Consider the following 12429-nt stretch of genomic DNA (forward strand, 5'->3'; position numbering starts at 1 on the left):
GTAAAACCCTTTACCACAACAAGAAGCATCTGAACCACAAATTCGAGCAAGATGATGTTACAAGATGAAATAGAACATTTGAAATGGCTAAATGGGTCTTTGAACAACAGGCTGTACTCCATGCTGTCATTCAAAGTAAACAGACCAAGAAATCAGAACCTGACATAGCACTACCAAATGATGATGAAAGTAATTGTGCTTGAAGAGACTGTTCAGCTTATGAGACTAATGAAAACAGCTACTTGTGCTCTTATAATATCACTAGTTGGACATTTATACCATCAATTTTTGATAAACTTGATAGCCCATGAAGAATATTCATTACAAGTAAAGGAAATCAAACGTGTAGTTCATGTTATAAAAATGATATACCTTTCTTGTGAAAAGCAGCAGCATTAGAAACTAGATTTAATACTTTTACAAAGCTAGAATAATGCTGAAAAAATGAAAGTTTTCATATTGCTAGCTGATATGTATATATATATATATTTAGTTAAACTTATTATTATTATTATTATATGTCAATATTATAGATATCACTAGGTGTCATATGTTAAACATTATTTCATTGTTAAGCTAAATTATTGTTAAAAAGTCTACATAAACTTTAAGAAAAAAGTCTGAACAAACAGATAATGGCATGCATTCTGCAATCTGCTCCACTCCTTTCAGTTTATTACAGTAAATCAATGTTTTTCTTTATCATGCAGGACATGTACAATCCCAAGTTGTTTCAAGTTTGCTTTGTTCATGAAACTCTCTTTCAAATTTATTTTTCATGTGACTGTAACAAAAGAGCAGGATACAGCAGCACTTTGCTTTGGATCCACCTTTGCTAAAATTGCCACAAAAGGTGTAAATGAAGAGCCATCACTACATGCAACAAAATCAACCCAAGCTCACCAGGGGATTTAGCCGATTCTATAAATGGTCTTTCTTGTAAAAATTAAAAATCAGAAAAACAGACCATAGTAACAATCCTGCTGCAACTGACTTGTTTAGTGACATTTCCATCATGGAAACTGAACCAGTTTCTCAATCATCTGCAGTCCAGACCCGCATATCGGTCAACCCTTAATTACAGCCATTTTGGCACAGTTCCAAATATTTCCTTCTATTTTATGTTTGTAAAACATCCGCTATTATGGGCACTCATATTGTGATCAACTTGACTTGTGGTCTCCTGTTTCCCAGTCCCAAGCAATCTCTTTGAACTCAGTATTGTGGCCACCCAGGCCGGTTCTCACAAGCTGCTGCCCAATTGAGACCTGTCAATCAAAGTGAGGCCACTACAGTACATCGACTGAGTGCGGCCACATCTTGTAGGTGTTATAAACCAGGTGACTATTGATGTTCCCTATTAATGGCATGCTGATCCTACTTGATGCTTCACACCTCATGCTGCACTGATGATCATACATACACGATCAAACATACAGTATGTTTTCACACTCCTTTAAACTTTGTCATTTGTAACACTTCTAGTTCGATGTCTCTTTTGGTCTTCTTGTGAACAAAAGAATTGTTCAAAGGGGAAAATTCAAACATTCAAGTTTTGTCACCTTTCCCCTCCATTTTGCAATAAATAGAGATCTGCTATCTCAGCCAAATCAATTGTCTCTGTTCTATTGATGGAAATGGCAGAAAGTTGTTTTTTCATGATTTGAGTATCATTACTGCCAGGTGTCACCACATGTGCACATAAACAACAACACTATGCCTTGGCCCCTGATACTGTGTGGTGCAAGGAAAACTCATGAAGGTCATTGTTGTCCTAAGTTTTGCATTTATCTGTTAATCAAAAATACAGTACAGAATTTTTATTTTTTAGACAAGAAATGACAAAAATAGGTATGTAAAGATGTTATTACAACATTCTGTATCAAACAGGAACATAGAAAGGTGAGTATTATGGGCAAGTTGTAGGGGTATGTACTGTGCCTTTGAGGCCTCAGTCTGATCCCAGGGTTGACCCCATACAGTGACACCCGGTAATATGGCCACCTCTGCCATTAACTGCTTAGACCCACAGCTGTCCAGATAAACAGGGCTGGACTGTATTTAAATTACTAATAAAGAGGTGTTACACTGATAAATTGAGTCTATGATACACTTTAAATTAAATCCACTTAAAATGGTGGAAAAAAAAGGAAGTATTGTATTCACTTTTAAGCACTGTAGCAAAGAAATATCTAGGTATTCTGACAACATTAGTACCTATTCAAAGAGTATTTACAACTGCTGGGGACATTGCCACCTTACAAAGATCTGCCATAATACCCAAACATTTAGACAGACAAACTTTCTTCAAGAATTTCAAAATCTAGACTTTTAAGAGGTTGTTTAGGATCAGTGGCTGTTAACATGGTTTAATTGTGATACCTATAATACCCTGAAACTTTAGTATTCTCTTAGCACCAAGTCTTGTTAAAGAAAGCTCAATGTTATTTTTAAAAGATCAGTCTTATTTTTCCTGATACCAAGTAGCATTTTTTGCAAATCGTTGTTTTATTTTGCCAGAAAGCACTGATGTATTAAATTAATTTACTGTTCAAAATATGTCAGTGTACTTTTGAATCAAATGGGAAATATGATAAATGCTTTGATAAGTATAGTATTATATTAGTGTTTCATGATACGTATCGTATCTACAAATCAGTGGCAATACATATCTCTAAGCTCCACACTAGACAGAGGACAGAGAATGCAGCACACATTTCAAGATGTTGTAAAAGAAAAACACAAGTCATAAATGATTTATCAACTGGTGCAGTATAAGAAATTATGTAATAGAGGTAACAATAGAAAGACAACATAGTATGCTGGAGAAAAATAGAATAAAATACACAGTTTCTTTACTTTAACAAGGCTGAAGATGACTACAGTATAGTAGATTAAAGCTTAATGCAAAGTATCAAATATTAATGTGGAAAACCATGCTACAATTCTAAAAAATGTTATAGTCATATGCTTGAATAATGTAGCACAAGACTTACTCTGTCTCAATACTAAACGGAAACATACCTGAAAATAATAGTTACAACACTCCAAAAAATTATCTAACCTTTTACATGTTAAAATGAGGTATTTTCTTTGTTTCTTAACAATATTAACAGTAAAAACACTGTCATATTTGTGATAAGAACTAACCTGAGTTCATTGTCATCTAAGTGAGCAAACAAAACATTCTGATGAATAGCTTTAGAGAGAGCTGCCATGGTCTTATAGTCTTTGGGAACAACCTAAAATCAAAGAATTCAAATGCACAGATTCAACAAAATGTACTACTTTTACGTGTTCCTTTTTTTCAATCTTTAAAATAACAGGATAATATATCTTTTAAAACATCATTAATGTCACATAATTCACTTAACTTCATGGGGCAAACCAAACTATTATCCAATTCTTAAACCAATTAACCGACTGTGCACGGGGTCAGTTTGACCGTGTACTGGAGAAGGAATGTTCACTATATTGTTCTATCTAGTTATGTCTCAGCTGCCTAGTGTTGGCTAACAATATAAAGAGTTAAACTGTGGCAGAATGCTACAAGTTCTTCAAATACCAATAGAATGATAGGTTTCTTTTTTTGTGAGTGTTAAACACTTAAATACACCATTTCAAATGTTGACTATAATTCCAAGTTTACTTCATGAATCGACACAAAATGTAACAATATTTTTGTAAAATGTACATATCAATAGGTGTGTACTCAAGATATGTCTGTGAACTGAGGAAGTCAGTCTAACTCAAACTCTAACAATTCAGAGTGCATGTTGATGCTCAAAATACTTTTGACCATTGTACAATTTGCATACCACGGTGGCATAACTGCTAGGACTTCCAAAATGCACATCTACAGTTTTTTATTTTCAGTATCCCTGTCTATTGTATCTGATATTAACTCTCCTCTATCAGGAACTGTCTCTATATATCTAGGATAAAATGAATAGCTGATAACTCTGACATCAAATACATACCATGTTCAATGGTAAAAGGTTGTGGCATACACACTTACCCCCACCCATACACATAGAGTTAAGTGTGTAACTAGCATTTAAAGTTACAGAAGGAAAAAAGATGCATGTTATTTCTATAACTTATTAAAACTATGAGGTCTCATAATACGGGAACAATAAATCATACAAATAACCTTCTATGCTCAAATAAAATATGTTTGTTGTGAAACTAAATGGATCTGAATCTCTTAATGTTTAAAAACAATAATAGCTTATAAATTTACATATATTATATTACAAGCTGAATTTAACTAATAAACATGTATATAAAATATTTTAACACAAAAATTAACTGATAAGTAATACATTTATAAGAGCTTAATCTCCAATATGTAAGCATAAGTGAAAAATATATAGCAAAAGCAAGAAAAATATCAAAGGTGAGAATTAGGACACATTAAGCTATTACTTATTATTTCACAAGTGAAAAATTAAATAAATTTAGAAAATTAGATCTGACAGAAATTAAAAACTGAAGGAAAAGCATGCTTTACTTTTTTTACTTTACAAGATTAACTTGTATTTATGCAATCACAAATGTCCACCTTTCTATAATTCAAAGCAGAATACATAACCTTTCATGTGAAAACAGATGAACACAAATCATATATGTAAATTTATGGTTTTATACTGAAGAAAAAAAACTATAGCATTACAAAATGACTTAAAATGTATGTGTAGTTTTTTTGTTTTTTTTATGAATGCAGATTTGAAATAAATAAAAGAAAAGGTACATCTAGTAATAATATGTAACAAATACTAAAGAGCTACCAGTATTAAATTTGAGATATTTTTGATAAGTACATTTGGCTCAAAATCTATGAAGACTATTATTTATTTACTTTGTTAAATCAATATATAAAAATTAAACAAACAGCTTTTGTATTGCTTCATTGTAAATGCTATTATCCCAATACAACTTGTGAAGTTTAACTTTTATTTGTGGATCATTCTGGAGTGATTTCGGTTTCAACTGTTAACCCTCAAAAAGAGATACATGTACACTGGGCCGGTTAATCAACTTTATAAAAACAGTGTTCTAGGTTCGGTACTACCATTGGAACTACTTCCTCCATAGTCAATTGTGTTCATTCTGATTTTCCATAATTACAATTTATTGCTTGATTTCACCATTTCCATTGTAACAAAGCTTCTGCAAAGGAAAGATCAATATTACAGTATGTCTCACATCTTGACAACCTTTTGCACAGAGACTCCACTACACATCAAATCAGCTTTCAAGACTATGTCTAAGCAAAGTCTGCTTTAGCTGCATCAGGGGACTTGACTAATGTGTGGTCAAATAGGATTGGGGCGATCTCAATTTCTTCGGCCATCTCATTCAAGAAGGTAGCCACTGATTTCAAAATGTGGCTGGAAAATTATGAACCTCTTTTGACACCAAGATATATGTCGAGTATTATTTTGCAAAAAAAAAAAAAGCACTATGTCCAACTGCCTAGGGTGAGGTTTCAGAGCTCTTTGCTCTCCCAAGTGATCTGAGTCAAAAGAGCAGGTTTGAGTAGAAAGTCACGTTTGAAAAACTTGTTGTATAAATAAAACTTAGCAGTTTTTTTTTCTTCTGGAGATAATGGTAAATTATTCAAAGTTATCTGAACAAGATGTTATTATGTTACTATAAAAATAAAAAGTTGGAAATTCAATCAAATCATTAAAGATCACTGAAATTCATAACATCAATGCAAGTTTCATTTCTTAGCACTTATGTTAAAAATAATTTGTACTGAGAGTAATAAAGAAATGTGTTTTTTCTATGATAGTTTTAGATTCTCCAATCTTTCAGTGTGGATTTAACTTTAAAATGATCTGTCCAATTAACTATTAGACCATTTTCACACCTGTTGTACTTGTTGTATTGCATTGCAAAAATAAACAAAAAAACTACTACATGAAGTAATTTGAAACTCCAGAAGAACTTTATACAGATTAAGCAGTTGCTGCAAATATCTTATTTTTATATGTGATATTTGTATGTATTTGCAGCTTTGAACTTTTGAAATGACTTCATTGTGATACATTTTTTAAAAGAAAAATGCTTACTTTTATTTTTTATATCTTCTTACATCCTTTTAGAACTATCCTATAAAGTTATTTCATAAAACTGTAGATTTTATCTTTATTTTGGTTCAGAAAACAACACACACAGTTGCATTGTATTTATATTTTATGATTTCTGATATACAATAACATTTTACTTACCCAAACTTTTTTATTCCCTGATAATCAGATTTCATTTAATATATGTAAATAAGTTTTAAACCCATTTTATATTTATTTATATACAGTTTTTATATTTCTTTTTGGTGATTTTCTTTGGCCTCTGAAATACTTAATTAGGCCAATAAGGTCTAATGTAAATAAGGCCTAACACTGCAGCCTTGTCAACAAAACTAAACTTGATATGGTTGAGTGCAAAATGATTTAACTAAGCCTACAAAAGACAATTATCTACTTATCATACTGCAACATCATAAATCAAATGAAGTATAAAATAAGGTAAGCTCACTGTCAACTTTAAAAAACAGTCAGGACTGTAATTAGGGCTTAAGTTAGTCATAAACATCTTTTCTTCTAGCAGCTATCACTTTGTTCTAATCTCTACGTGAATCTCAACTGAACTGGTGGCCATATTAGCTAATACAGATTATTTCAAACTATTATGACTTTCCTCATATCATGTTCATAAAAAGTTCAGGAAATTCATAAACACTAATTTCTTTGTTTGATGTGTGCGGAAAGCAACTCAGAATCAAAATTTGTAATTAAAAAAACATTTTATGTAAAGAATTTAGTAAATAAAACTTTCTTATTTAATACATTTTAATTTTGAAGTTCTTTTTCTTAGAAGTGTGGAAGAACAACCTCAAATTTATTTTCTACAATTTTTTTAATTCAATAAAGCAATTTTTCCCTCAATGCAGGATGCACCCATCTGGGCATAGCAGTTAAGGCAACATTTCTAAAAAATTTTTAAAAAGCAAGAATTTAAATTTCTCTTAAGAAAAACAAACATCCAGCATTTAAATAGCGATTCAAAAGGAAGAAAAAAAATGTGAAACTAACCAAAAAGCCCTTTACCTTGTCATGATGAAGCCCAGCCTATTTTGTTTTAGAGGACATTCTATGTTAAGTCGTATATTGACTATAAAAACATATTCATTTCTTTGTGCTTTCATTGTTTATAAACACCTCAGAAACCAAGGAACAACTGAAGAAAATAAAATGACAAATATTAACAAATTATTGAAGTTACTGGATGCTTTTCAGGATTGACCCAAATAATACAGTCTTATTCAAATGAGATGCAGAGAGGGCAACACATCAATAGCAAATGAGTAATAAAAGTTTCTGGCATAATGAAAGAATAACGAAAATGTTATATTTTCATAATGAAATATAAATTAGATCTTTTAAGTTTGGTAGAAATTGCATAATATCCAGGAAATTAATCAAGGGATTGAAGGCAAGAATTTAAACAACATACAGACTGATAAATTATAATTGATATGCATTCTTTAAAAAAGTACACATTATTTCCACGTGCTCAGTCAAGGCTCCTAAAATTTTTCACACCTTCAGCAATACAGCCCAAAAGTCAATATACAGATTCTTTTTCCTCTATTTTCTATTTCCTCTATTTCTCTTCTACTTTTCCTTCTCAATTTTTGCACTTTTCCTTGACCCAAAATTCCTCATGAATTTTCTATCTTAAAGTTATTTCTATACTTGGGCACTTAATATATACCCAAGATAAATTGATAGCCAGATAAAGCATATGACTCTCAGTTACTGAAAAGTACCATCATTACGATAGATTTATACTGGAAAAAAGATATATAGTAATAAAAATATAATCTAAAACACAACAGAAGCACAAACCTTTTTCACATATGTAGTTGCATCTTCCTCCGAGTACGTTTCAGCACTGACAGCTCCACGTCGACCACGTTGTGGTGGTACTATGTTAGGCATTGATGACTGTTCATCTTCTTTTTCATCACAAGGAGAAATGGTTGATGTTTGTTTACTTGCTTTGTTTGCTGCTTCCTTTACAAATTAAGATTAAAAGTATGCATAAGATAAGGAAATATTATTTTAGTACTCTAGATAAATTAGCAAGGGTACATTTTGTTTTGTTTTTTACTGCTGAAATGCTGGGCTACTAGGCCTTTAGACACTTGGAAAGAGTTCCATAATGTGAGAAACTATAAAAAGATGAAAAATTATTAAAATACCAACAAAATGGATATCAAACATATCAATACTGAACTAACTGAGAAATATAAACAAGAGGGAATCCTTAATAGCTGTAGCTATAATTAGATCTCAAATCAGTCAAGAGATGGAGCCATGAACTAATAGTTTGTACTTGAAAAAACTATGAGCCACTATGCTGCAGCTAAAAAGGGTGTACATTTTTTGGGGAAGTTAGAAGATGGGGGTTAAGTAAAAATTGGGATAAAATTAAAAATAAAACATGAAAATAAAAACAAAAAACATGCCAAATATGAAATAATTTGTCCCCCAATGGCACAGCTGTAAGTCTATGAACTTACAATGTTAAATCTAGGGTTCGATTCTCCACTGTGGACACAGCAGATAGCCCAACGTGGCTTTGCTCTCAAACAAACAAAATAATTTATGACATACTGATATAGAACTATATGGAAAATAAAATACAGACAAAAAAGAAACAACAAAAACCAAAACTGGGCTACCTTGAAAACAAAAATGCAAATGTTAAGCCTAAAAGCAATATAAATACATAAATTAAAACTCTGAAAAAGGGAAAATACTAATAAAATGCTTACAAAAAATCTTCAACAGGGGAAAAAGAACTGAAGAGAAAAGCTATTAAACATCATAACCAGTAACAAAATATTTTCACAAAACATTCACTAAACTTGCAGAAAAAAAAGAGCACAAGCAAGGTAAAGAAAAGGAAACATGAACATCACCGATCTGTGTAAATAATAAATTTATAATCAAATAATTAAAATATGTTTTATTGTCACTGCTAATGGTACTAATGATTTTATTTAAAACATACCATTAATGTAATTAGAAATCATTAATTTGCTAGTTAGCCAATTTATTTATGTATATTGTTTGAATATCATAAATATAAAAATATATTATTAATAAATAAGGATTTGAGTCATTCAGATCTTTTGACAGTTTTAACAGATGCTTTGACAGAAAACTTCTTTTTTTTATTGTCACTAGATAACTTCTGCTCTTCATCACTTTCATTTCCAGAATTAACACACTTAAAAAACTTGTAACCTTTTTGTTTTCCATTACACTAATGAAGATGAGAACAAACTTGCATTAATACCATTGTTCTGATTCATAAAAATTTCTGATGACATAGTACACATATTGTAGACTCGGCAGCAAAATGATCTCATTAGTGCTCTAATGAATGGAGGAATTCAAGGGCATACATAAAAAATCATAATCAAGCAGGAATCAGATGGAAAATCTGCTATTTGGTTCATAATAAAAGGATAATCCTAATTAAACAGGAACTAGTTTCTGGTGACTTGAAAGAATTCAGGAATTTAACTTTGCAGTTTTATGTCATAATTCAATTTTGGATTACATGCAAGTATGCACTCGTGGAAAATTGCATGTAGAAAACAAATTCTAAAATATATTATGGAAAACCCACTTACAAATTGCAAGTGTGAATTTCAAACTCTGAAAATTAAGATTTATTGAATATGAAACAGTTGTGATAACCTTCATGTCTCATTAATCAGTGACATGATGCATCAAGATATTTTAATAAAAAGTCAGCAACATGAGAGAGTATTAGCTTTAAAATAACCTAATTTACTAAAAATATCAAAATATACGATTTATTTTGGGATATGAAACCATAGTAGACCAAAGTCAATTATACTTTGGTCCTACTAAATACTACCAAGAACCATCAATATAAATGCAAACAGCTAATTAGTCCAGTAGTCATTATTATTACATAAAAAACTATTACATTTCCCATAGCCTGTGAATTTCACCAAAGCCAGGAAGGACCAAGCAAATGGGGCTAATATACAAAAGTAACATAACATCAATGCATTTTGTTTTTTAACTCATAATGTAACTGAATATTTAGAATTATACATGGACTGTTCTCTACATTAAAATACTTTTCTTATATTTGCAAGCTTTTGGCCCTCTCACCAGTCAATCAGGGAACACAAGCTAGCAAATAAAAGCAAAGTATTTTAACATAGATAATAGTCTGTTGTATAACTTTAAACAACACCAATTTTTTTTTAAATAATAAATTATTCAGATGAAGAAATCTTTAAATCCAAGCTGCTACTCTTTGGTGTTACTGACTTTTTAGTAAAAGTAAAACAAGTGTCTTGATCCTTGTTGCTCACTCGAGAGACCTGAACCTTCATGAAATTTTAAGAGTGTAATCAGGAGTTTCAGGTTTACAAAATTTCTACCACCTGCCTTTATGAAATGTAACAGTTTCACTGCAAACAGCATTAAGATGTCTCACATTAAAAAAATAATTAAAACAAATAATTTGCTGCAACTTTAAAATTAAGAAGGCATTCTATAAATTCTTGCACAAGATGCACTGTTGTACAGTGCACATTAGTCAGTGAAGCTGTTCAAAAGAACATTTCAAATTATTTGTGTAAGACTCTTACATTAAGTTACAATACATCTCTTACATCTAAAGTTAGTACATCATTGTTCTTATATGTCTAAATCCAAATATTTACTTAAGGTTGGAATTAATTTGCAAATCTTGACATCCACTATTTATAACTAAAATTTGGCTTTCAGGATACTTTACTATTTTTTTTTTAGCTACCCAACTGAAAAAATAAAAATGGCCTGGTTAAATCAAAAAAATTCTGTTAAGTGTTAACATGTTCTTATATTTTGTAATATATATGTTAACAGCAGTTAAGCTAGTCTAACATTTAAGTCTTAAAACTGTTAAAACTTTGTTTCAAAGTCAAACTGTTAATGTAATTCCTATTAAGTTATAAACAGAGCAAAGTATGTACTTAGACTTTAGAGAGAGATCAAAACTAAAAATCAACCAGGCAATCACTGATATTCCTAATCCTACTTAAGAAGTTAATTACTTATATTATAAAGATTAGAATACATTTTATCATTGCTTCGGTAATTACGACCTCTAACTTAGAATTTAGACTATTAGTATTAATATTATTAGTCTTAAAATAGAAGTTAAGATTGCATAAGGCTTAAAGCGTAAATTTAACGCACTCACTTTAAAATTAAACTTAAAGTTTAAGTTAAACTTAAAGTGCAATAAAATTATGAAGTTCTGCACCGACAGTACTTTGAATGAAAGAAAAGGTAACAAAAATTAAATTATCGCATTTATTTCAAACATTTAGTGTATTTTGTGTTCGGTCTGTTATTCTAGACCCAGTAATAGTAATATATTTTTTACACAGCTTGTATTCTTGTAACCAATTTAAGATGTATTACTAATACTAGTTCAAGTAGTTCACTAGTTCAGTAGTACTAGTTGAAATTTGTATCCAGTTCAAACTTGTTTTACATACGTTACATTACCCGTTCAAGCCTTTGAAAATATCCTCTCAAAAATGAAATTGGATTTTCCGGACGACTAACACACAGTTGAACAATACAGTCTTTAAGAAGTTGTTGAATATGGTGCCTATGTACATAAACTTCACAATCCTTCAATGTTTGCTCCTCTTCGGTGTTGGTCGCCATTTTAACCCTCCAAACAACAGGTTAACAACTTAAAGCATGCTGGTATCATTCAAAAAACATTTTTATACTTTCGAATGTCTGTTATCGCATAAAAATGTAATTAATAATAACGTTATTGACTTACACAAATTGTATTTTTATGTCTTTTTTCTCTCTCTCTTAACAAGAAAAATAACTTTAGATTGTAAAGTACGAATAACCATTTAATCAAATAGAAACTGAGAAAAAAAAAGAGAGCAACACGAAAAACAAAGGTATTCAAAAGTTTGAATTATCAGTTAATAAAGGAATGGAAACAAGACAAATTATCTCTCTCTTTTTCTACACGACCCCGTAACACGTCGGTACACTTGAGGGCTTATAACGATAGAATTTAGGGGTCGATGCCTGCAGTGGGAACAGCACAGATAACACATTGTGTAGTTTTGAACTTTGAAAAAATTATCACATATTTTCTTAACTTAAAAACCCAGTTTAATTTGTTTGTTACATGTTAGAGTGAAAACTGAAGCGATCTATATCTCATTAAAATCTTATAGAGCTTTTAGAAAACTAACATTCACAATAAATAGAAAATAGTATTGTTACGACAGCGGTGGTCACGTGACACTAGTAACACGTCATATTCTCGTACGTTCAC

The 12429-nt window shown here is 30.8% G+C and overlaps 1 protein-coding gene across 2 annotated transcripts in view; it reads right to left on the minus strand.

Annotated features, from left to right (window-relative positions):
* Nucleotides 1–11867, minus strand: part of LOC106460399 (cAMP-dependent protein kinase regulatory subunit-like) — a 44383-nt gene extending 32516 nt beyond the window's left edge. The window contains exons 1-3 of one of the 2 annotated variants that reach the window (XM_013920088.2): nt 11625–11867; nt 7920–8087; nt 3151–3242 (exon numbers count right to left, since the gene is read on the minus strand). In XM_013920088.2, coding sequence (XP_013775542.1) covers nt 3151–3242; nt 7920–8087; nt 11625–11789 — 425 coding nt within the window. In that variant the 5' untranslated portion in view covers nt 11790–11867. Of the gene's footprint in view, nt 1–3150; nt 3243–7919; nt 8088–11614 lie in introns of both variants that reach the window. The other variant, XM_013920089.2, reaches the window with a different exon arrangement.
* Between the last annotated feature and the right edge of the window lie 562 nt (nt 11868–12429).

The sequence above is a fragment of the Limulus polyphemus genome, unplaced genomic scaffold (assembly GCF_000517525.1).
Source record: "Limulus polyphemus unplaced genomic scaffold, Limulus_polyphemus-2.1.2 Scaffold764, whole genome shotgun sequence".
Lineage (NCBI taxonomy): Eukaryota > Metazoa > Arthropoda > Merostomata > Xiphosura > Limulidae > Limulus > Limulus polyphemus.